Raw genomic sequence first — 22,288 nt, forward strand, 5'->3', positions numbered from 1 at the left:
AAATGCTTCAATGCATGTAGTGCCATGACGTGAGCAGTTTGCATCACATTGAGCTGTGTTATTAAGGATAAATCACATCAGGGACATGTAATGCTATGTTGTTGTTATTATCCCTACTTATTCGAAGAGATTATAGCATGGTGCTCAGTAATATATCCCACGCATTACCATAACTCCTCCTCTTTGTTCCTTGAAGGTTCTTTTAGGCTGGCATTTTCCCCGGAAAATCATGCCATAACACACTATGGAGTGAAAATATCCTGAGCACACTAACTTACGTGTTCTTCTGTCATCAAGGCAGACAGACATCTGTTTGAATGCCACAGAATTTTGGAGAGTACACTTCATTATGACCTGGCCATTTATTTGCAATAACTGTTGTGTCTGGGCTCTTGTGCTTGTGTGGATGTGGTTAAAATTAGTCCTCCTCAAATTTTTGGACTGAGAGATGTTTGTGACCAGATCATAACAACTTCCTTGAGGATGTCACTAATCAAATTATAATTTAACAGCATAGATGTTATCTGAACAATGTTCCTGCCACAAGCAACGATTGTGAGTTTACCATTTTTGCTGACAGATAGAGGCAGATTATTTACATATATGAGAAACAGAAAGGGCCGACCCACAGAACCTTGTGAAACTCCATGCTTTATTGTGCCCTAATTGGAGGTCACCAAATCTTCTGATGTGCCATTTGAGACATCTGTGTCTTCCAGCATCTATGTCTAAGATATGATGAATATCAGTTACCTACAGTTCATGTGAGTCCTTAATGACATTCCTACTCTTATAGTATATTTTGTTCTACACAATATAAAGCCTTTACAAGGTCACACAAGACACCAGTTGAAAACTGCGTACTGGGTAGGGGCCCCAACACATCACACAATAAATGAAAAGATTGCATGTCTGCTGTTAATGATGTTCAGGTTTTCAAAGTTTACTAGTATCCAGCTATGCATTTCATGAACGTTAGAAAATGATGTTATGAGCAAGATGGGATGATAATTTGAGACACTTATAGCATCTCAGTGTTTTTTTTTTAAAAAAAAAGAGTTCTAACAATAGCATATTTCACTACTGGAACCACTCCTTGTTTAAGGGAGATGAATATATGATCGAAAACTTTGTATACTGCAGCTTTGTCAGCAGAAACATTGCAGGCTATTTGCACAGTGAGAGTTGAAAAGTGTTAGTTAAAAATTTGAAGTACTTCTGTGCTGTCAGTTACTTCCACATTTATTTGCACTTTGGTGGAGGGTATAGTTTCAGTTCCTCTTTTTATTCCAGATCTTTCTGATTTTGTTACTTGACTTAGCAATTTCAGATCCTGTGCACACACCCTTGATTTTTTTTTAGACATTGGCTACATTTTACAATATAGTTTATAATGGCTTAATTGTGAAGAATTAATAGAACATTTTTGTGTTTTCAAATATTGCCCCTGTGTCTTAAAAGATGCTCTTATGACCTTAGAAATCCAGATGTTTTAAATATTCTTCATAAGACAGATTATGTATTTCTCTTTAGAAAGTAAGCTTCTGAAAATTGTTGCTGCCTCATTTGTGAATAAAATATATTTTTAGTTTGTGTCTTTTATACAATACACAGTCCTGCAGTTAATTTCCTTTAGGCATTAATTTTTCTTGTAGTTTTCCTCCAGGGCCTAATGCCACTTTGAAAGCTGTCAAAGGTAAGTTTTTGTGCATCATGCTTAGATACACCATTTATAACCTTTTAAACCATTGTATTTTCGACTTTCCTCTGATTCAGAAATATGTTGTCAATTAATGTGGTGAAAGAATTTGTGGTCCTGGTAGGGAGACATACTGTGGGGCACAGATAAAGGTGTACACAAGATGATCAAATTTATTGTTACCAGAATACCTGAATGAAAGTCCTCAACTACTATCAGATCCTTTTCTTCCAAATAAAACACAGCAAGACACATTGCAAGTGAAAACTATCACAAGATGCGCTATATTTTGCTGCCATTTCCAATTTGGAAGTTGTCTCTGGAAACTTAAAAACAAACTTAAATGAAGCTCCACACACAATTTTTTATCTGCTGCAGTGAGCAACAAATATTTTTTTATATAAAGGGATGATTAATTCATGGTATTGAAATATAATTACTAGTGTTGTTTATATATTTGTGCATCTGTTCTTACATTTTATCCTGTGCAGCCTGTCATTAGGATGAAATCTGAAGGAAGTTAAATGAACAGAAGTGGGCAACATAAGTTATTTAGACAAGTTTTGTTAAGAATAAACAGAATTTAACATCACATCACAACTTGCAGGAAACACATAAACAGAGGAGTTGTGATGTAAATGATGTATTTAATGTTAGTGCAGTTTACAAAAGTAACACATGACATCTCCTTATGTTAATTTCACAACCTTCAGATTTATTCCTAGTGATGTGTTGTACGGATAAATTGCAAGAACAAGTGCAAAAAAATAAACAAACAAACCAATTAATTGTGGGGGTTACATGGAAAGTAAGGTCTGATTTATTAAAAAAGATAAGCTGTCACAGATTAAAAAAAAACTGTTTTAATTTAGTTTCTTACATGTTTCTCTATTTTCTACGTAGTTTCCATATTTTCTTGAACATTTGTCCTAATGTTCTACAACATTTTGTCTCTCTGTCATAGACATTTGTCACCTGTGAGGATAACCAGCCTTTAACAGCTTCGTTCACCTCATCATCTGTTGTGAAGCACATGCCTCTAGGAAACTCATTTAGGTAGCAGAACAAGTGAAAATTGTTCAGTGCTGGTTTTGGTTCATCGTTGTCATTTTCTCATCCATCCTCGGAAGCTCTCACCCACTTACACACTCTGCTGTTGCTGTTTGCATTGAGGTCATACACTTCACTTATCTGTTGATGAATTTCCACTGCTGCAGTGATCCTTGCTGTCAAAAACTGAATCACTGACCATATTTCACAGTTGGTGGGCTGATCAGTTGTTTTCCATATTTTGAGCTGACACTGAAAACAGCACACTACGACAGTATCATTACCAATGATGGTGTCTGACAAGCAAGGCATGCCAGGATTTGGTACACATGTGCGTTTCAGTGAGTGCACTGCATTTGATTAGCTGTGGCAATTCGGATCTTACTTTCTGAATTACCCTCATATATTGCAACATGATGAATTAATCATCAGTAAGGAATAAAATGTGTGTTACACTTGAATTGTAATATTGTACAACTGTCACACCAATCAATACAGCTGTGGACAGAAGAAACAAGTAATATGTGATGTTACCTCAGGTGCAGTAAAGTATATTTTTATCTAAAGACAAAAAATCTTATGCGAATTGGCCTGAGTAAGTATTGGCACCCTCCATCGACTCCCATATCCACGAGAGCTTGCATATATTTAAAAAACACATAGTTAAATTTCCTCAAAGTGAACAGCTGTATGCAATTACACCATATTGAGAGTTTTTTTTTTTTTAGCACAGAACACGACAGAAATATGTGAGTTAAAATGTACAGAATGTGGAACAGTCATTGACTTTTTGAATATGATAGCATGTAGTTTCCAGAATGGAACTACGTGTCACCTAATTATTCAGGTATTTCAGGTACGACTGCAACTTCTGATGTTATCAGCACTACTGGATGTGCTTTGCAAGGACAGAACAAATAAATTGACAATTTAACTGTTAATATTTAGTCATCATTACTGGTGTCCTTCAGCAACCAGTAACTATGAACTACTGATTTCATGAGCTTAGGCTCCCAGAATTTGTTCAGAAATACATTACACAACTATTTCATTTAATGTTTTGTCATATAGAGGATTTTCTTTGAGCTGATGTTTTCCAACAGTGATTTGTCAGTTCTAGACTTTGAAGCCCCTGCCAAGAGCAAAGCATTGTTCTTTATTTTAACCTTCCACTTACACAATTTTAGTACTGTTGTGCCTTCATCGGAAACTTTTACTTTTTAATACTACATTTAGTTGTGTATGCTGGCAGCCTCACTCAGTACAGTCATACTTAATCCTGTAGTATATCACTTGGTACATCTCTTTATACAGATAACTACAAGTTTTCATTTACATATATCTCTTTTAGCCCTGTGTGACATAATTATAATATTTACTTGAGTATTCAGATAGTGGGGGAGACAAATGTACACAAATCAGAAAAAAGTTTTGCATTGCCCCAATATGTCATCCAAGTGTGTTGCTATCAAAACTTCTCCTGTATCAATCCGAAGATCACCTCCAACATTGTTTGTTAGCATAGACAAAGTCACTATGAGTGCCACCTATGAGTAGAACACCTTGCTCAAATGGCTTACAGCATTTCAGTTGAAAATATAGCACCAGTAGGATGCATTAGAGACATCTGCGAAACAGTAGAGTGAAGATCCATAATGCTATGAAGAACAATCATGACAAATGATTGGGTCCACATCATAACATTGCATACCCACACCTGGGGTGTTACATTATCATCTCATCTTTATCGTAACATCATTTTCTTAAGTTAATGAAATGCATAGCTGGATACTGGTACACCTTGGAAACCTGAATGGTGTTAACAGCATCACATTACGCACAGAAGGCTTGTCAACCAGGAAAGTTGCTCAGTGTGTGGACCAGAGTCAAAGTGATAGTGTGCAGATTTGGTTCTAATAGTCATGTAATGTTGAGGTCTTCCACTGTACAGACTGTTCACTTTCAACAGCTGCACAGAATTATTGACATCTATGACTTTTGAGTCAAAGGAAACATGGGCTGAGTGCTCCAGAACTGAATTCGGCATTCGAAGAGGCTACAGTATATTGTAAGTCCCATCATACTGTTACAAGATGATTGCTTGATGAAATCTCCATTCTCAGTGACCATGGTGAGCACTACATCACACCAAAACATCGTGGACTCCATTACAGATGAGCAAGGAATCAGGAAGAGTGGGTGCTCCAGGATTGGTGGTGTGTGTGTTGTTTACAGACGTTCGGAGGCAGTCGGTAACATCAGACGCCTCTGATGTTGTATAGTGGAACCATACAGCCAACATTTTGGTAACAATTTTATCTTGATGGATGCTAACTCTCGTGCTCTTGGTGCTGTTCTCATGAAGACGTTCCTTCAGCATGCTACGATCACTGGAATGCAGTGGCCTGCCTGTTCTCTGGACATGAACACAATCAAACATGTATGGGATTGGCTGAAATGAGCTGTTTTGGCCATGTATGGTGGCTTGCGAAGTTTTGATGTAGATGCAGATGTAGATATGGAAGGTGGCATGAACATCTGGGTTCCATCTGTCATCATTTACACTGATGGCACAGTGAACTGAGCATGGGCAGAGCTGGACAACTTGGACAGAAAAACTGGAAAGTTTATGATGAGTCATCATCCACTTCAACTCTGCAATGACGAGGACAGGCTGTAAGTAATGCAACCTTCTAAATCTACATCTACATACATACTCCACAAGCCTCTGTGTGGGAGTCCAGTGGAGCGTACCATGTGCCACTACTAGTCATTTCCTTTCGTATTCCACCAACAGATAGAACAAGCAAAAACTGGCTATCTATATGCCTCCATACGAGCTCTAATTCCCGGATCCTTATGCATGATCGTTATGCGAAATATACATTGGTGGCACCAGAATCATTCAACAGTCAGTGTCAAGTGCCGGTTCTCTAAATTTTCTGAGTAGGGTTCCTCAAATAAAAATCATCTTCCCTGCAGGGATTCTGATTTGACTTCCCAACGCATCTCCGTAATACTTGTGTGTTGTTTGAACCTACCGATAACAAATCTAGGTACCTACCTCTGAACTGGTTTGATATCTCCTTTAATCTGACCTGGTAGGGGTTGCAAACACTTGAGCAATATCTAACAGTGGGTTGACTAGTGTTCTGTATGTTTCATTTAGAGACGAGTTACTTTTCCCTAGAATTCTCCCAATAAACCGAAGCTGGCCCTTCACCTTCCCTACTACTTACCATACAGTCTTGTCCCATTTCATGTCACTTTGCAGTGTCACGCGTAGATATTTAATCAGTGTGAGTTTGTCAAGCAGTTCAGTACTAATGCTGTATTTGAACATTACAGTATTGTTTTTCTTACACATCTGCATTAACTTACATCTTTCTGTTGTTGTTGTGGTCTTCAGTCCTCAGACTGGTTTGATGCAGCTCTTCATGCTACTCTATCCTGTGCAAGCTTCTTCATCTCCCAGTACTTACTGCAGCCTACGTCCTTCTGCATCTGCTTAGTGTATTCATCTCTTGGTCTCCCTCTACGATTTTTACCGTCCACGCTGCCCTCCAGTACTAAATAGGTGATCCCTTGATGCCTCAGAAAATGTCCTACCAACAGATCCCTTCTTCTGGTCAAGTTGTGCCACAAACTCCTCTTCTCCCCAATTCTATTCAATACCTCCTTATTAGTTATGTGATCTACCCATCTAATCTTCAGCATTCTTCTGTAGCACCACATTTCGAAAGCTTCCATTCTCTTCTTGTCTAAACTATTTATCGTCTATTTTTGACTTCCATACATGGCTACACTCCACACAAATACTTTCAGAAACGACTTCCTGACACTTAAATCTATACTCGACAGTAACAAATTTCTCTTCTTCAAAAATGCTTTCTTTGCCATTGCCAGTCTACATTTTATATCCTCTCTACTTCGACCATCATCAGTTATTTTGCTCCCCAAATAGCAAAACTCCTTTACTACTTTAAGTGTCTCATTTCCTAATCTAATTCCCTCAGCATCACCCGACTTAATTCAACTACTTTCCATTATCCTCATTTTGCTTTTGTTGATATTCATCTTATATCATCCCTTTAAGACACCGTCCATTCGGTTCAACTGCTCTTCCAAGTCCTTTGCTGTTTCTGACAGTATTACAATGTCATCGGCGAACCTTGAAGTTTTTATTTCTTCTCCATGGGTTTTAATACCTACTCCTAATTTTTCTTTTGTTTCCTTTACTGCTTGCTCAATATACAGATTGAATAACATCAGGGAGAGGCTACAACCCTGTCTCACTCCCTTCCGAACCACTACTTCCCTTTCATGTCCCTCAACTCTTATAACTGCCATCTGGTTTCTGTACAAATTGTAAATAGCCTTTCGCTCCCTGGATTTTACCCCTGCCACCTTCAGAATTTGGAAGAGAGTATTCCAGTCAACATTGTCAAAAGCTTTCTCCAAGTCTACAAATGCTAGAAACATAGGTTTGCCTTTTCTTAATCTAGCTTCTAAGATAAGTCGTAGGGTCAGTATTGCCTCACGTGTTCCCATATTTCTACAGAATCCAAACTGATCTTCCCCGAGATCAGCTTCTGCCAGTTTTTCCATTCATCTGTAAAGAATTCGCATTAGTATTTTGCAGCCATGACTTATTAAACTGATAGTTCGGTAATTTTCACATCTGTCGACGCCTGCTATCTTTGGGACTGGAATTATTATATTCTTCTTGAAGTCTGAGGGTATTTCGCCTGTCTCATACATTTTGCTCACCAGATGGTAGAGTTTTGTCAGGACTGGCTCTCCCAAGGCCGTCAGTAGTTCTAATGGAATGTTGTCTACTCCCGGGGCCTTGCTCTATCAAACTCTTCATGCAGTGTCATATCTCCCATTTCATCTTCATCTACATCCTCTTCCCTTTCTCTCAAGTACATCGCCGTTTTATAGTCCCTCTATATACTCCTTCCACCTTTCTGCTTTCCCTTCTTTGCTTAGAACAGGGTTTCCATCTGAGTACATTTTTCTATATTTAGAATAAGCTGCCATTCATCACACCAAATAGATATAAGTCTAAGTCACTCTGTATCCTCTTACAGACAATCAGTGGTGACACTTTCCCACACACTACAGCATCTTAAGCAACATCTGCTGATTGGTGCTCTTCTATCCATCAGATCATTTATGTATATGTAGAACAAGAGCAGTCATATCACATTACCCAGGGACATTCGTGACGATACCCTTATGTCTGATGAACACTCACCGTCCAGGAAAATCTGATGAGTTCTATTACTTAAGAACTCTTCAAGCAACTTGCACATCTGAGAGCCTAGGATATTGTGCAAGGAAAGAACAAGCTGAGTTTCACACAAAAAATGTTGTTAAATCCATGCTTATTTGTTGACAGAAGCTTCCCTGTCTCAAGGACATTTATTATATTTGAACTTAGAATATGCTTAAGGATTCAGCAGCAAACCAGTCTAAAGGACATTGGTCTGTAATTTTGTGAGTCTTCTTTTACCCCTTTATATATAGGAATCACTTCTGCTTTTTTCCAGTTATTTGGCACTTTGCACATGGCGAGAGACTCACAATCAATGCAAGTTAAATAAGGAACCAGTGCCAAAGGGAACTCTGTGTAAAACCTAATTGGGATTCTGTGTTGACCTGGTGAATTATTTGTTTTCATTTGTTTCTGTTGTTTCTCAATTGTCCGCACTGGAGTCTGCACAGTGGTCAAATGATAGTTAGTGTGTACAGTCCTCCTGCATGAATGATATTTTAAATGTTAAATTTTAAACTTCAGCTTCCATTTTCCTGTCTTCTATTGCCACAGCAGACTGGTTAATGGGTGACTGAATAGAATCCTTTACTCAACTTGGATATTTTACAAAGAACCAGAATTTTCTCACATTCCTCACATGGTCTGCCATTAAAGTATGACGGTGAAAGTTTTTTATGCGTTTTGCATCAGTATTTTTGTAGATACATCAGTTTGTTCGAACTTTTGCATGTCACCGTGTCGTGATTTCTTTCTAACCAAGAGTGCTTCCTCAGCACTTTCTGACTTTTGTTATTAAACCATAGCAGGTCTTTTCCACTCTTAATGCACTTGGCGCATACTTCTCCAGAGAGTGATTTACAGTTAGTTTAAACTTTTGGTGTAATTGCTCTATGCCCATCATATTGGAACTAAATGATGTCCATTCATTGTCTAATCAGGATGATAATAGTAGCTTACCTACACTTTTCTGCATAAAAACTCTTCTAGCCTTTTACAGATCTATTAACTCCAGGAACCATTATCACTCAGTCATGATTACCAACCCTTGTCTCTGTACTGGTGCTGTCGATAAGGCAAGCCTGTTTGTAACTACCAGGTCTTACGTTTTTCCATTGGCTGTGGGTTGTTGAATTAGCTGTTCAAGACTGTTTTTGGTAAATGTGTTCAGAACTACTTCACAAGAATGTCTGTTCATCCCACCAGCAGTGAATCCAGAGATGTCCCAATTTATACTCTGTGGTTTAAAGTCACCTCAAACCAGCATTGCATGATTGGGGTACTTTCTTTGACTGATTCTGCATTTGTTATGGCAGGATTCGGTGGCTGATACCTTTCAGTATATTTTTCAAGTATTCTTTGGTTTCTGGATGTGTTCTGTGCTGACCACATTTTTGTCTTTATGATGATATATATTTGATCAAATGGCAGCAAATAAATCTGACCTTTTTGAGGACGTCCACATCAAAACTGGTATCAGTGACCATTATTTGGTTGTGACAACTGTGAGTGCCAAAGTGCAAAGGACAACTACCTCAAGGAAAAAATGTGTATATTGAGTAAACTACATAAAAAGCAGTAGTGTCAAATCTCAGTGAGGAACTTGAAACTCTTATAACAAGGCAGGAGCATGTAGAGGAACTGTGGGGCAAGTTCAAATGAATAGCTGACCAAGCACTGGGAGACATATGTACCCAGTAGAACAGTTCATAATGAGAGGGACCATCCATGTTAGACGGTCACTGTAAAGAAACTTCTAAAGAAACAGAGCCTAAGGGACTACTGCATAATAGGTGCAAAATAAAGCATAGGGTTAAAGATAGAGAGATGCTGAATGAAACAGTTTTGGCTGTCTAGAGAGCAATGTGTGAAGCCCTCAGTGACTGCTGTAGCAGAATACTGTCAAATGATCTTTCACAAAACTCAAAGAAATTATGTGTAGCCGTATGTAATGTGTGTTAGTGGCACCAAAGTTAGTGTCCAGTCACTTGTGAATAAGACAGGAACAGAAATTGAGGTTAGCAAAGCAAAAGCTGAAATCCTGCAGACTTTGAAGTGAGGGCAGTCACAGCCTGAATATATCATTTTGAAAAGATAAGACTGCTTTAATTGTAAGTCCTTTATTTATAGGCACAACTCGTTCTGCAGCATTTTAGCTGCATCATCAGGTGGGCGATACTCATGCAAGATAGCAAGAAAACTTAACTAAAATAAAAAAGTGTATACAGGGTGAAGATACTTGCAAAATCAAGTCATGTTCAGATCAAAGAAAGAGAAGGGATGAACCATCATTCATAATCAGTAAATTTTTGATAAGTAGCAGACGTTATAAATCAAATGATGTAGAACACCCCTGTGATACCTAGAAAGGAGGAAATTAGTAAGAAGAAGTTTCTAATTAGGGACCATTAGGTAGCTAAAATACTAATAAATTCCACTCGCCATGAGGACCAGTATCTGGTGAACTAGCAGAGTCCCTATATGTCGAATTGGTGATCGTCCATGAAATAATGTAAAAAATGAGCAGCTACTGGCAGCTCACCCACTTGCCTGAAAGAGATTAAAAAGCATACTGGTAAAAACTCACTTATTCAATTTTAAATTGTTGTTATCACCTACCACCACCACCACCACCACCACCACCACCACCACCACCACCAAAAGTATTCGGCAAGAAACTATTTTAAAGTATAGCACATGCTGACATACAGTAAATAATGGAACTCAATATCATCTCATATCTAAACAGCTCAGTCGGCATTGCGAGGCCAGATGGCAGGTATCTGAATTTAACAACAGCAAGTGCATGCACAGAATTGTGCGCTAAACAGGCAGCATGTCAGAGCGCATCTGCGAAAGTAGCAGAGAGAGCAGCGTCATGTGGAGTGTGCATGCATGAATAATTAGACAAGTAGTATGACAGCTGAACTGGTGGAAAAGCTGGGTAATGCCTCACAGTAAGTGGAAAAACATAATTTTGTAAAACCAATTGTTAGTGCTAATTTTGTAAAAGGTAGACCATGCAAAAGTAGCACATTAATGGTTACAAAATGAATTTGAGATAACAACTATTTAAAAGTTATAAACCATGACATATAACATAATTTATAAAAAAAAGTCTACTAAAAGCCAGAACATAGACTATCCTAATGCACTGTACAGGAATCGTGCTCAATTTAAATTTCAATGAAAAGCATGAAACATCACTAACAAGACTGAAGCTGGGACAAACTGGTTGCCATACACTGACTGAATGAAGGCCATAGAGGCAGTTGGATGGAAGTGTATAAACAAATTTTCATAATTAAAGTAGTGAATCATCAAAACTGGATGATTCAAGGTAATAAAAAACATAATAAAATAAAAAGGCAATATCTACCACACCATGAGCATAAGCAAACATTAAACACTGACACAGTTGAAACTGGCTAATAAATCGTGATGTCTGAGCTCATATTTCCCATTGAAGATGCATTTGGTGAACTTTCATTGTGGTTTTTATTACCTTGTATCATGCCATTTTGACAATTTGCTAGTTTACAGAGAATAATTGAGGTCAATTGTTCCAGTTCCATCTGTGTACCACACAAAAGATGAGTGAAATAAGTTGTAGTGTCAGTGGAGTTGAAAAACAGCTGAAATTGTTAAAAATTGGACAAAGCTCTAGGGCCTGATGGAATCCCTGCCAGATTCTGTACTGAATTTTCAGCTGAGTAACCCCTCCTCTAACTATAATCTATTGTAGATCCTCCCAAACAAAAATGTGCCCAGTAGTTGGAAGAAAGCACAGGTCACACACATTTACAAGAAGGGTATTAGAAGTGATCCACTAAAGTACTGTCCAGTATCCTTGACACTGATTTGTTGCAGAATCTTACAACATATTCTGAGGTTAAACATAATGAGATGTTTTGAACAGAATGACCTCCTACATGCCAAATAGCACGGATTCCATAAACACCAATCATGCGAAACCCAACTCACGCTTTTCTCACATGACATAGTGAAAGCTTTGGTTCAAGACAGTTGCAAGCTAGCCTACGGTGGCAGCAGTTCACCGGCTGCCAAAAGACTAAAAAGTCATAAGCACCACACCCAAGAGGCGCCACAGTTATCAATGGTGCAAGGAAATTTGACTAGTGGCCCCAGTGTGGATCACCCCGCCAGCTTGTCATAAAATTAATTTAATGCTTTCAAACCCACAACAACTTAAATGACATCAAAGAGAATGAGAGTGGGTGTCATTGAAAAATTAATAACAAGGACCTACGGTATCACAAGGTCAAGTGAGAACGAACATATAAACAGACACTTCAATTGTGTGACATTTCACTAACACGAACTCAGGTTGGACTTGGGGAACCTAGTTTGGCCACTAGCGGAACAGGGCTGGCTGCCAGAATGGTGACCCATAAACCACTGCCCTGCCAGGCCCTTGGCCCATTTTGGTGACTCCAAAGGAATCCACAAACTGGCTTGCTGCTTGGGGAAAGTTCTGAAGCTGCCCCTAAAGCAATGGTCACCTCCAACGTCCAAAAAGCAAAGGTCACCTCCAACGTCCAAAAATCTGTCTCTATAGCAAAGTTTAATTCTACTACTGCTACTCAAGTTATGCAAGTACTGTGAGATCAATGAGTGGTTTACCGTAACCCTAATAGTCCATCAGATTAATTAATATCAATTGGGGAAAATTTAGATACACCAAAGGCGAATGAAATTGTATGGTGCATGGTGCAGGGAATGGCAATTGAATCTCAATGTAGACAAGTGTAATGTGCTGCATTATACATAGAAAGGAAGATCCTTTATCATTTAGCCACAATGTAGCAGGACAGCAACTGGAAGCAGTTAATTCAATAAATTACCTGGGAGTAGGCATTAGGAGTGATTCAAAATGGAATGACCATATAAAATTAATCGTCGGTAAAGCAGATGCCAGACTGAGATTCATTGGAAGAATCCTAAGGAAATGCAATCCGAAAACAAAGGAAACAGGTTACAGTACACTTGTTCGCCCACTGCTTGAATACTGCTCACTGGTGTGGGATCTGTATGAAATAGGGTTGATAGAAGAGATAGAGAAGATCCGACGGAGGGCAGCGCACTTCGTTACAGGATCATTTAGTAATCACGAAAGCGTTACGGAGATGATAGATAAACTCCAGTGGAAGACTCTGCAGGAGAGACGCTCAGTAGCTCGGTACGGGCTTTTGTTGAAGTTTCGAGAACATACCTTCACTGAGGAGTCAAGCAGTATATTGCTCCCTCCTACGTATATCTCACGAAGAGACCATGAGGATAAAATCAGAGAGATTAGAGCCCACACAGAGGCATACCGACAATCTTTCTTTCCACGAACAATACGAGACTGGAATAGAAGGGAGAACCAATAGAGGTACTCAAAGTACCCTCCGCCACACACCGTCAGGTGGCTTGCAGAGTATGGATGTGGATGTAGATGTATGGCAGTCACCAAACCAAAATGAAAGGGGAGGTGTCTGAGGGGTATTACCATGGCAGTGGCCTGCCCAGAAGGCACTGCATCTTTCACAGTCAGATGGTTGCAGTGTTTCTTGATTTCTGAAAAGCATGTGACTCAGTACCACATCCTTGCTTACTGTCAAAAGTACAATCATACGGGCTATCAAGTGAAATTTGTGACTGGATTCCGGACTTTTTGGTAGGGAGATGCAGCATGTTATCTTGGAGAGAGAGTCATCCTCAGATGTAGAAGTAACTTCAGGTGAGCCCCAGGGAAGTGTGTTGGACGTTTGCAGTTCATGTTGTATGTTCATGATCTTGCAGACAATATTTCTAGTAACCTCAGACTCTGTGCAGATTAAGCAGTTATCTATGCTGAAGTACAGTCTGAAAGAAGCTGCATAAGTATTTGGTCAAGTAATGAGAAAATTTCAAAGTGGTGCAAAGATTGGCAATTTACTTTAAATGTTCATAAATGTAAAATTGTGTGCTTCACAAAACGAAAAAAATGTAGTAGTCTATGACTATAGTATCAATGAGTCACAGTTGGAATTGGCCGATGAGTTGGCCAACTCATACAGATACCTGGGTGTAACACTTTATAGGAATATGAAATGGAATGATCACTTAGGCTCAGTATGGGTAAAGCAAGTGGTAGACTTGAGTTTATTGCTAGAATACTGGGGAAGTGCAATCAGTCTACAAAGGAAACTGCTGAAAATCACTAGCGTGATGCATTCTAGAGTATCGCTCAAGTGAATGTGACTCATACCAAATAAGACTAACAGGGGATATTGAACATCTACAGGGAAGGGCAGCACTGATGGTCACAGGTTTGTGTGATCCATGGGAGAGTGTTGGTGACACTGAAGAAATTGAACTGGCAGACACTTGAAAATTGATGTAAACTAAAGTCTACTAACAAAGTTTCAGATGCTGACTTTAAATCATAACTTTTGGAATATACTGCAATCTCATACTTATCAATTACATAGGGACCATGAGGACAACATTAGATTAGTTACAGCACACTCAGAGACATTTAAACAGTCAGTCTTCCAACACTCAATACATTAATGGAACACTAAGAAAGCCTAATAATTGGTGTGGTAGAATGTACCCTCTGCCAAGCACTGCACAGTGGTTTGCAAAGTATAGGTGTAGGTGTAGATGTAGATGTTGTCCAACTGCAAAATGTTAAGTTTTTATAGGCACATTGATTGTGCATATCACATCGTACACTGTGTGTGTGTGTGTGTGTGTGTGTGTGTGTGTGTGTGTGTTGGTATCATTGTGTCACAATGAAACTTCACTTCAGTACTTATATTGAAGTGATGAAATCATTAGGATGACATGTCTTTATGATATGCCTTTCTGGTTTACTCTTCTCCAATCTATTCCTCCTTCCTCACGGAGAAAGGTACTAATAATTCCAAGCTATGCAGGTGTTGTGTTCTTATATGTATTTGTCAGCAGTACCTAAAATTTCCCCTCCTCAGGGTGGGTACAGGACCAGAAAAATATTAGTTAACTCTGAAGAAAGACATTATCTGAAAACTTGATTATGTTTTGAATCTGATGTTTGCGTCTGTCAACCATGTAATGCCTCAACTGTACTACTACCGATTTTTGCCCTCCACTTTCTGTGATGTTCCCTTTCTTTAGTGCTGCTGTTGCACATTTATCCAGGACTAATTCCAAACTGATGTCAGTCCTCACATTCATGTCCTATTAACCCGGCGAGGATGTGGTGCAAAAGGGGTACATTAAGGATGTGGAGGGTCATATTGACTCTGTTTTTCATTTATATTTTTTAAGTATTTATTGGCACTTTTTAACAAAAGATGATAATTAAATTTATGAATTATTTATTAATTAAAGGATTTTCGTAGAAATAAACACCATTAGGTGTACAAATGCTTTATTACTTAATTTTTACATAAAGTCTAAAAAATAATCACTTTAACAGATCTACAAAACAATACATTCTCATCAGTAATTCGGGCTCTTTGCTAAGTATTTATGAGATAAATCTTCTTTGAACACAAAATGAATAATAAACTTTTGACATAAGCTGTTAATCATCTCTTGCCATAGCACATTGTTGATGTTCAGATGTGTGTGAAATCTTAAGGGACTTAACTGCTAAGGTCATCAGTCCCTAAGCTTACACACTACTTAACCTAAATCATCCTAAGGACAAACGCACACACCCATGCCCGAGGAGGACTCGAACCTCCGCCGGGACCAGCCGCACAGTCCATGACTGCAGCGCCTTAGACCGCTCGGCTAATCCCGCGCAGCTGCACATTGTTGGCAGAATGGAAAAATGTATTCTCGACAGATGTATGTATGACAACCTTCACAACATGTGTCATACACTTTGGACACTGGCAGTCAATTCTGTGAAAATTTTCCACTCAATTCTCTGATTCTCTTACGCGAAGTGCTTGGCAGTTGAGGTATTTATTCTCGGGCACTCAAATGTTCACTGACGAGTGTGTGGTCTAGTGTTTTTAAGAAAGTACAATGCTTTTGGTTTTTATTGTTATTTGATCACTGAACAACAGCAGCATCTATGCTGGCCATATTCAGTATTGCACAGAAGACAGACTGAGGCTATTTTTTTGAGTTGCAGCTTACATCATAACTTGCTGACTGCTCATCTGCAATGTCAGCTCCACCTTTTGTAGAATTATAAAACATGTTTATCTCTGGTTTCTTTTTATCTCCTGTTGATTCATCAATTTCAGCACTGTGATGAAGACCAGACATGAGCAAAACAACTTTGTTTTTCTTTGGTGTATGAGAAACAAGTGTAATATCCTTTTGGAAACCGAATTTAGATGAGTAGATTTCTCTACCGTGAATTTTGCAAAATTCAGGAGGGATTTGCCTCTTGTTCTTACACACCATTGCCACAGAAGTTAGCTTGTGTTCTTTCAGCAGATGTGACATAGTACGTAAATCAGTTATCAAAAGTCACATTACAGCTTGTTTTTGAAATGGGTTGCACCAGCCAATTCACCGCATCGATTGATTTATTACTCAGCGAAAAAGATCCCTCTGGCTGCTTCCCAGCATATATTTCGAGTTGAAGAAATAGAAATTCTTTGCATCGACCAAACCAAATATTTTTATGCCATATTTGGCCAGTTTTGATGGAATGTATTGTCTAAATGTGCATCTGCCTCTGAATGCAAGCAGCATTTCATCCATGGTTGTCTAATCTTCTAGTACATGGGCTTTCTTGCAGTTTTCAGCAAATATTTCAAATATCTGATGTATTGGTGCTAAGTTGTCTTTCTGTTTTCTTTCTTCACGTGTGGATTTATCATCAAAGTGAAGAGAGCTTTGAATAAAATGAAAACATTGAAAAATTTCAACACCTGTTTCGTCTGAAGCCCAAAAGTCAACAGTGTTCTGCCTCACAGATTGGTAAAATCTAGCAATGTACAACAACCCTATATAAAGGGTCCGAACTTGCTGTTGAGGTGGGGTTTTGCAGCACTTGAATCCATCTTTACCAAAATGAAATTACCTGCATACCTGATTTTCCAATCGCTTGACTAATTTTGGTAACACAGCATAGTGGGCAGTACTTTGTAGCTCATTTAGTGGTATATTCTCTTCTTTGTCACTGCCTTCACTTGTATCTTGCTCAATACCACTACTGACACTGTGCTCACTTACACAATCTCCATTTTCACTGCCATCTCTCGTAAGGTCATTTTCACTGTGTAGTAATTCCACCAGCCGACATCACATAAGCTCAGCCTCTCTTTCACCGTTGTCCATTTTGATTAAAAACACCAAAAAACATGAAAGATTCATGAAAAAAGATAAATTGAGAAATGGTACAGAAATACTACTTCGCGGTTATGGAAAGGTCAAAAATACACTCTTACCTGTTGCACTCGTTTATCTCCTTTCACGGATGGCAGCTGACTTGAGTGTGTGCATGCACTACGGAGGGAAGTCTGATAATTACAGCTACTGAGGACTTCCACAGTGTGCTACTACGCAACTACCAACAAAACAAAATGAGCAGGGTCAAATTGACTCTACCACATTCTTGCTGGGTTAATCAGTGGCTGGATTTCAGCCTCTGATTTTCCAAACAGCTTGAGATGAGCCACATGCAGTAGATGATAAATTTTCTGTGAATATCTTACTGTTTGACAGTCCAGGTCTTTTCTCTGTAGAATTGCTAACTGTAGTATAGTAATGATGAACAGAAGTGGGGAGAATGAATAACTTGAAGAATTCCTTGCTTGGTTTGACCAATCAGTGAAGTTTGATTAACACTAGGCAGTCATGTCAAGTCACATCAGCTTCAGGATGTTTTCTTATTGGATGTCACATCATGTCATGTCATTTTGCTTAGCTGAGTACTAAATGATGAGAGTCAGATTATTAGTTACCATCCTTAACACAACAAGCAGTGATAAAATTTATTAATGCCATAGCAAACTTCATAATGGATATTCTTGATAAATTTTGTATGGTAAAGTGCTGTGAAATAAACATAATTTCAAAACATCGACATTTATTTGCTTGTGAAAATATTTACATACAAATACATCAAACAGTGTTTGTAATGGCATACATAGAGGCTGTTTGCCTTATCCAATAAGTTTTTTTTCCTGTGTTGCAAACAAATTCATAAACAATTACATTTATCTCTTTCAGTGGAGCTGATTTTTTTCATTTATTAAAAGGTTAATTAATGAAAATTGCTTCATAGATTTCTGTTCTTCTTTATATTCAGTGTCGGCATCAGCTTTGCTCTGTTATTGTAAAAGCTAATTCATTTTTACTTTCAGGTATCTGGTTTTGCTTATGGAATCACAATAAGTGAAAAACATATCCAAGTTGTCTTGTAGCATTTGCAGTTTGTCACAAAAAGAAAGCCAAATAATCAAATAAAGATTAAGAAGAGACAGAAGCAGTGAATACAGTATTACAACAGGGATAAGGGATAAGATTTTCAATGTTAGCAGCAACCACAGGGGTCAACACTTCCCCTCATCCCCCTCTCCATGGTTGTTGAAGGAAATAATAATGACAAGTTTCTTCATGTAAATAGTGTACTATGGATTTCCATTCTTGAATGAGAACAGAATGTCGCACATGTGACAGATGATAGGATTTCTAGATGATGTGAAAAATGTCAACATTATGTAGAAGTTACATGGCATTTCATAGATGAACTATGTATGTGACTCTCAGTCATCTTTTGTCAGTGTATACTTGATATTGACATCAACACTCATCAATGTTTAAGATGTATTACCATAGATGATCCACAATTATATGGTAATTTTTGTTTCAGGCGATCTATGACATGCTAGGTGCCTGCTCTTCTAACAGACCAGCTGACTCAGCTGAGGAACGAGCTAAAAATATATTTGCCAAAATGGATGAGAACAACGATGGACAGTTGACTCAAGAGGAATTCCTCAAGGGTTGTCTCCAAGATGAGGAACTTTCTAAAATGCTTGCACCATAATGAGTGAAGAAGTTGCATCTCATTTCAGTGAACATTATTGTCATGTCTTCTCTTTTTATGATATTAATATAAGAACGAGATTTCTTTTGATCAAGTACATCTCTAAGTGAGGCTAGTCATTCACTGCTTAAAGCATAATTGTTGTGATAGACTGATATGCCTCACAGTAACAGAAACAGAGTGATGTGTTATAACAGCGTGATACGGGCTATAACTCACATTCCATGTTACTACTTGAAATCAATCAGAAAATATTTTCTACCACTTTTATCCTACATTCCTTCAGCATTTCCACTGTATCATATTGAAATATAACAGTGGTAGATGTCAAGGGCTATAGATATCATCTGATTTCCATTTTCTTTGTGAAATTGTGACATTAATTTGTTGTTATATTAATATGTAAGACTCCATCTCTTCAGCTGGTAACATAATGTTGTTGTTATTTATTGTACTTTTAATTTAATTTTTGAACTACTGTGAAAGTATTGCAAAGTTTTTAAGAGTCTTTAAAAGAAGAGAAGGTTGAGTCTTATTTGCTCATGTCTAAAGAAACGTAACTGCATTTCTATGCTTGACCCCAGGTTAACAATAGTATAGACATGTATATGTGTAGTAGGAACTTCATTATCATTTTGCTGCTAATACCCTATTGCTGGATGATATTTGTGTTATGCACCATTTACATCTTTTTGCAACACTGCAGTTGATTAAAATAACAAGGAAACTTATTACTAATTATTTATTGGTGTCATTACATTGAATTAATAGTCAAGTGATTTTTCTAAATAATTTTTTAATAACTGTTGATGGATATTTTTTGAAATTTAAAATAACAAGGAAATTGCTTACTAATTATTTATTTATGTCACTTCATTGACTTAATTGTCAAATTATTTTTCTGGGTGATTTTTTTTAGTAACTGATGAATATGTTTTGAAACTTACTTTAGGTGGCATGCTTTTCTTTTAGTCTCTCTCTGGCAACTGTGTAACATACCCACCAACAGTATTTCATGGGAGGTGTTAAAATATCACAAAGCAGTTAATAGAAAGTTGTTAAATATGGGTGTGTAATTACATTTCCAGAATTTGTAGATTCCTTCTTTGTAGCAGGAACCAGATATATGATCAGTTCTGTGTCTTTTAGAGATACTATCACTGCCAGTGTTCCAGATTACGTTATGCCTCCATAATCCTTGCTCCTTGTCTTCTGTAAGTGCTTTCTTCATCTGTGAACACAGTCTAAGTTGAGACTGTAGTTCTCAAACATTCAGCAAGTTAAATTCATTCTGTTAAAAACTGGCATGTGGAGTGAGTAGTAAACTGTTCCATGCCACTGCCTGTTTTTTTCTATTTTTCAGCAATATTATTTAGAGCAAACTAAGTGTTTGTCACAGATCTTGCACTTGGAGTGAAATTTGTCAGAAATTCATAATCTACCTGTTGTTATCTGGACATTATGTTCTTTGCTGTATATTTATGGCCACATCATATAGATGATGTGCCCATTGCCCATTCACTAATTTGTAACATGTTGTGTGCTACTGAAAGCTATTAGTTCGCATGTTTCATAGCAATAGATTTACTGCATTGAAGAAAAAAAAGACAGTTCCTCCCCACTCTGCACATTTCATAGTTATAAGAAATGTTATTTTCTCATTTCCATATGCCAGACTTAACTATTTTTGAAATGACATTGAAAAGCTTATAGATACTGGCAACTAAAAGACAAGCTTTCAATGTTTATTATGCTGTATTTATTTTTCCTTCTTTTCTTATTTTTGTTTTGTTGTTTGTGTATTCCTTCATTCTCTCTTTGTTCTGCTTGCCCCTTAAAAACTAATCTTTTCACATGACATCATATACTGAAATGCTGTGATAATATGTATTCTGGATGTATGTAAATTTTATACTTGAAAACTGCCACTCTGTGAATATGTTTGTACATCTCTCATATTAGATGCAGCTTATTTTGTGATGATTCATCAACTTACTCATGAAATCACTCTACTATTGCAGAAACTCTGCATATTTTTTCATTGAAGTTATTCACTGAACAAGTCACATTGCTGGTGTTTAACTGTAATCAGTGGAATGAAGGTATTCTGAAAAAGTAACTTAAAAAAATGTTACCCTTATACTCTTCTTCTTGTGGTACACTGCTGAAGTGTAATATTTATGAAATATTTGTACTTTGATATGCTCATTCAAGTACCGATCTGAATGTCTTAGCTGACAGAGGTTAGTTGTGATGACAACTCCTGAAATAATATTTGAATTTAGTTCATCAGATCAGTGATAAACTGTCATTTTGCCTCAGGCCTTTTCTAACACCTTCCATATCATTCTTCTACATTGGATCACCAAAAGTGGAAATATAATAAACTTACATTTGAAGTACTACGCTAACTTATCCATACCATACACGTTGCAAGTATCAGATTACTAACAAGCTGCAAAATTTATTTCCACTTTAAAAAATGAATCATGTTCAGTCCTTTCATCATAATTCAGTTGAAAATACCTTTCTTTGTGAATGCATGATTGCTAGATATGGTAGGAGCTTCGTCTCAGTGATATTTTTGTGTCATCTTATCTTCAAAAATTTTAATGTGTTTTTCTCTATATTTTCTCATATGGATTAACAGTGGTACATATTGTATACAAGAGCTGTATTTTCATGAAAGGGTTTAATGATACTGGTTTAAAAATATATCATTCATCAGTGTGGCAGTTGTATACATATAGCAATGCTTTTTCATTAGTGTTATGTAGTAGGCTTGTCCTTTTAACATTTTAATCATCTTTAACTTTTGTGTAATAGTTTATGTAAAAAAAACACAATTTGCTTGAAACCAGGCCTTAAAATGCAAAGTCAATACAGTGTGTGTGTGTGTGTGTGTGTGTGTGTGTGTGTGTGTGTGTGTGTGTGTGTGAGAGAGAGAGAGAGAGAGAGAGAGAGAGAGAGAGAGAGAGGTAATGGAAGAGGGAACTCTGAGGTTCAGGTTTCGTAATATTGTGTGCTGTAATGTGTAGACCGTTATACTGTAATTGTGAAATAGAACCTGTTATTCATTACATCTGCCTCAAAGTGTGGGGAACATTTGACTGAAAAGTAAGAGACCAAATTATTTGTTCAAAACACAATTTTTGTTTCATTCAATGGTGCATTTAATTTGAAACAAGATGAACTGTAAGGGCATAAACATTTCAAATACATTATATAGTGGTAATGAAGAAACTGTTTTGTGGACATTTACATTTAA

General features: G+C 37.5%; 1 protein-coding gene across 1 annotated transcript in view; it reads left to right on the forward strand.

The window, feature by feature from the left end:
- Nucleotides 1-21,998, forward strand: part of LOC126184753 (neuronal calcium sensor 2) — a 347,004-nt gene extending 325,006 nt beyond the window's left edge. The window contains exon 5 of the mRNA XM_049927296.1: nucleotides 18,844-21,998. Within this exon, the coding sequence (XP_049783253.1) occupies nucleotides 18,844-19,020 (177 nt within the window). The 3' untranslated portion in view covers nucleotides 19,021-21,998. The remainder of the gene's footprint in view (nucleotides 1-18,843) is intronic.
- The last annotated feature ends 290 nt before the right edge of the window (nucleotides 21,999-22,288 follow it).

This window comes from Schistocerca cancellata, chromosome 1, assembly GCF_023864275.1.
Source record: "Schistocerca cancellata isolate TAMUIC-IGC-003103 chromosome 1, iqSchCanc2.1, whole genome shotgun sequence".
In the NCBI taxonomy this organism is placed as follows: domain Eukaryota; kingdom Metazoa; phylum Arthropoda; class Insecta; order Orthoptera; family Acrididae; genus Schistocerca; species Schistocerca cancellata.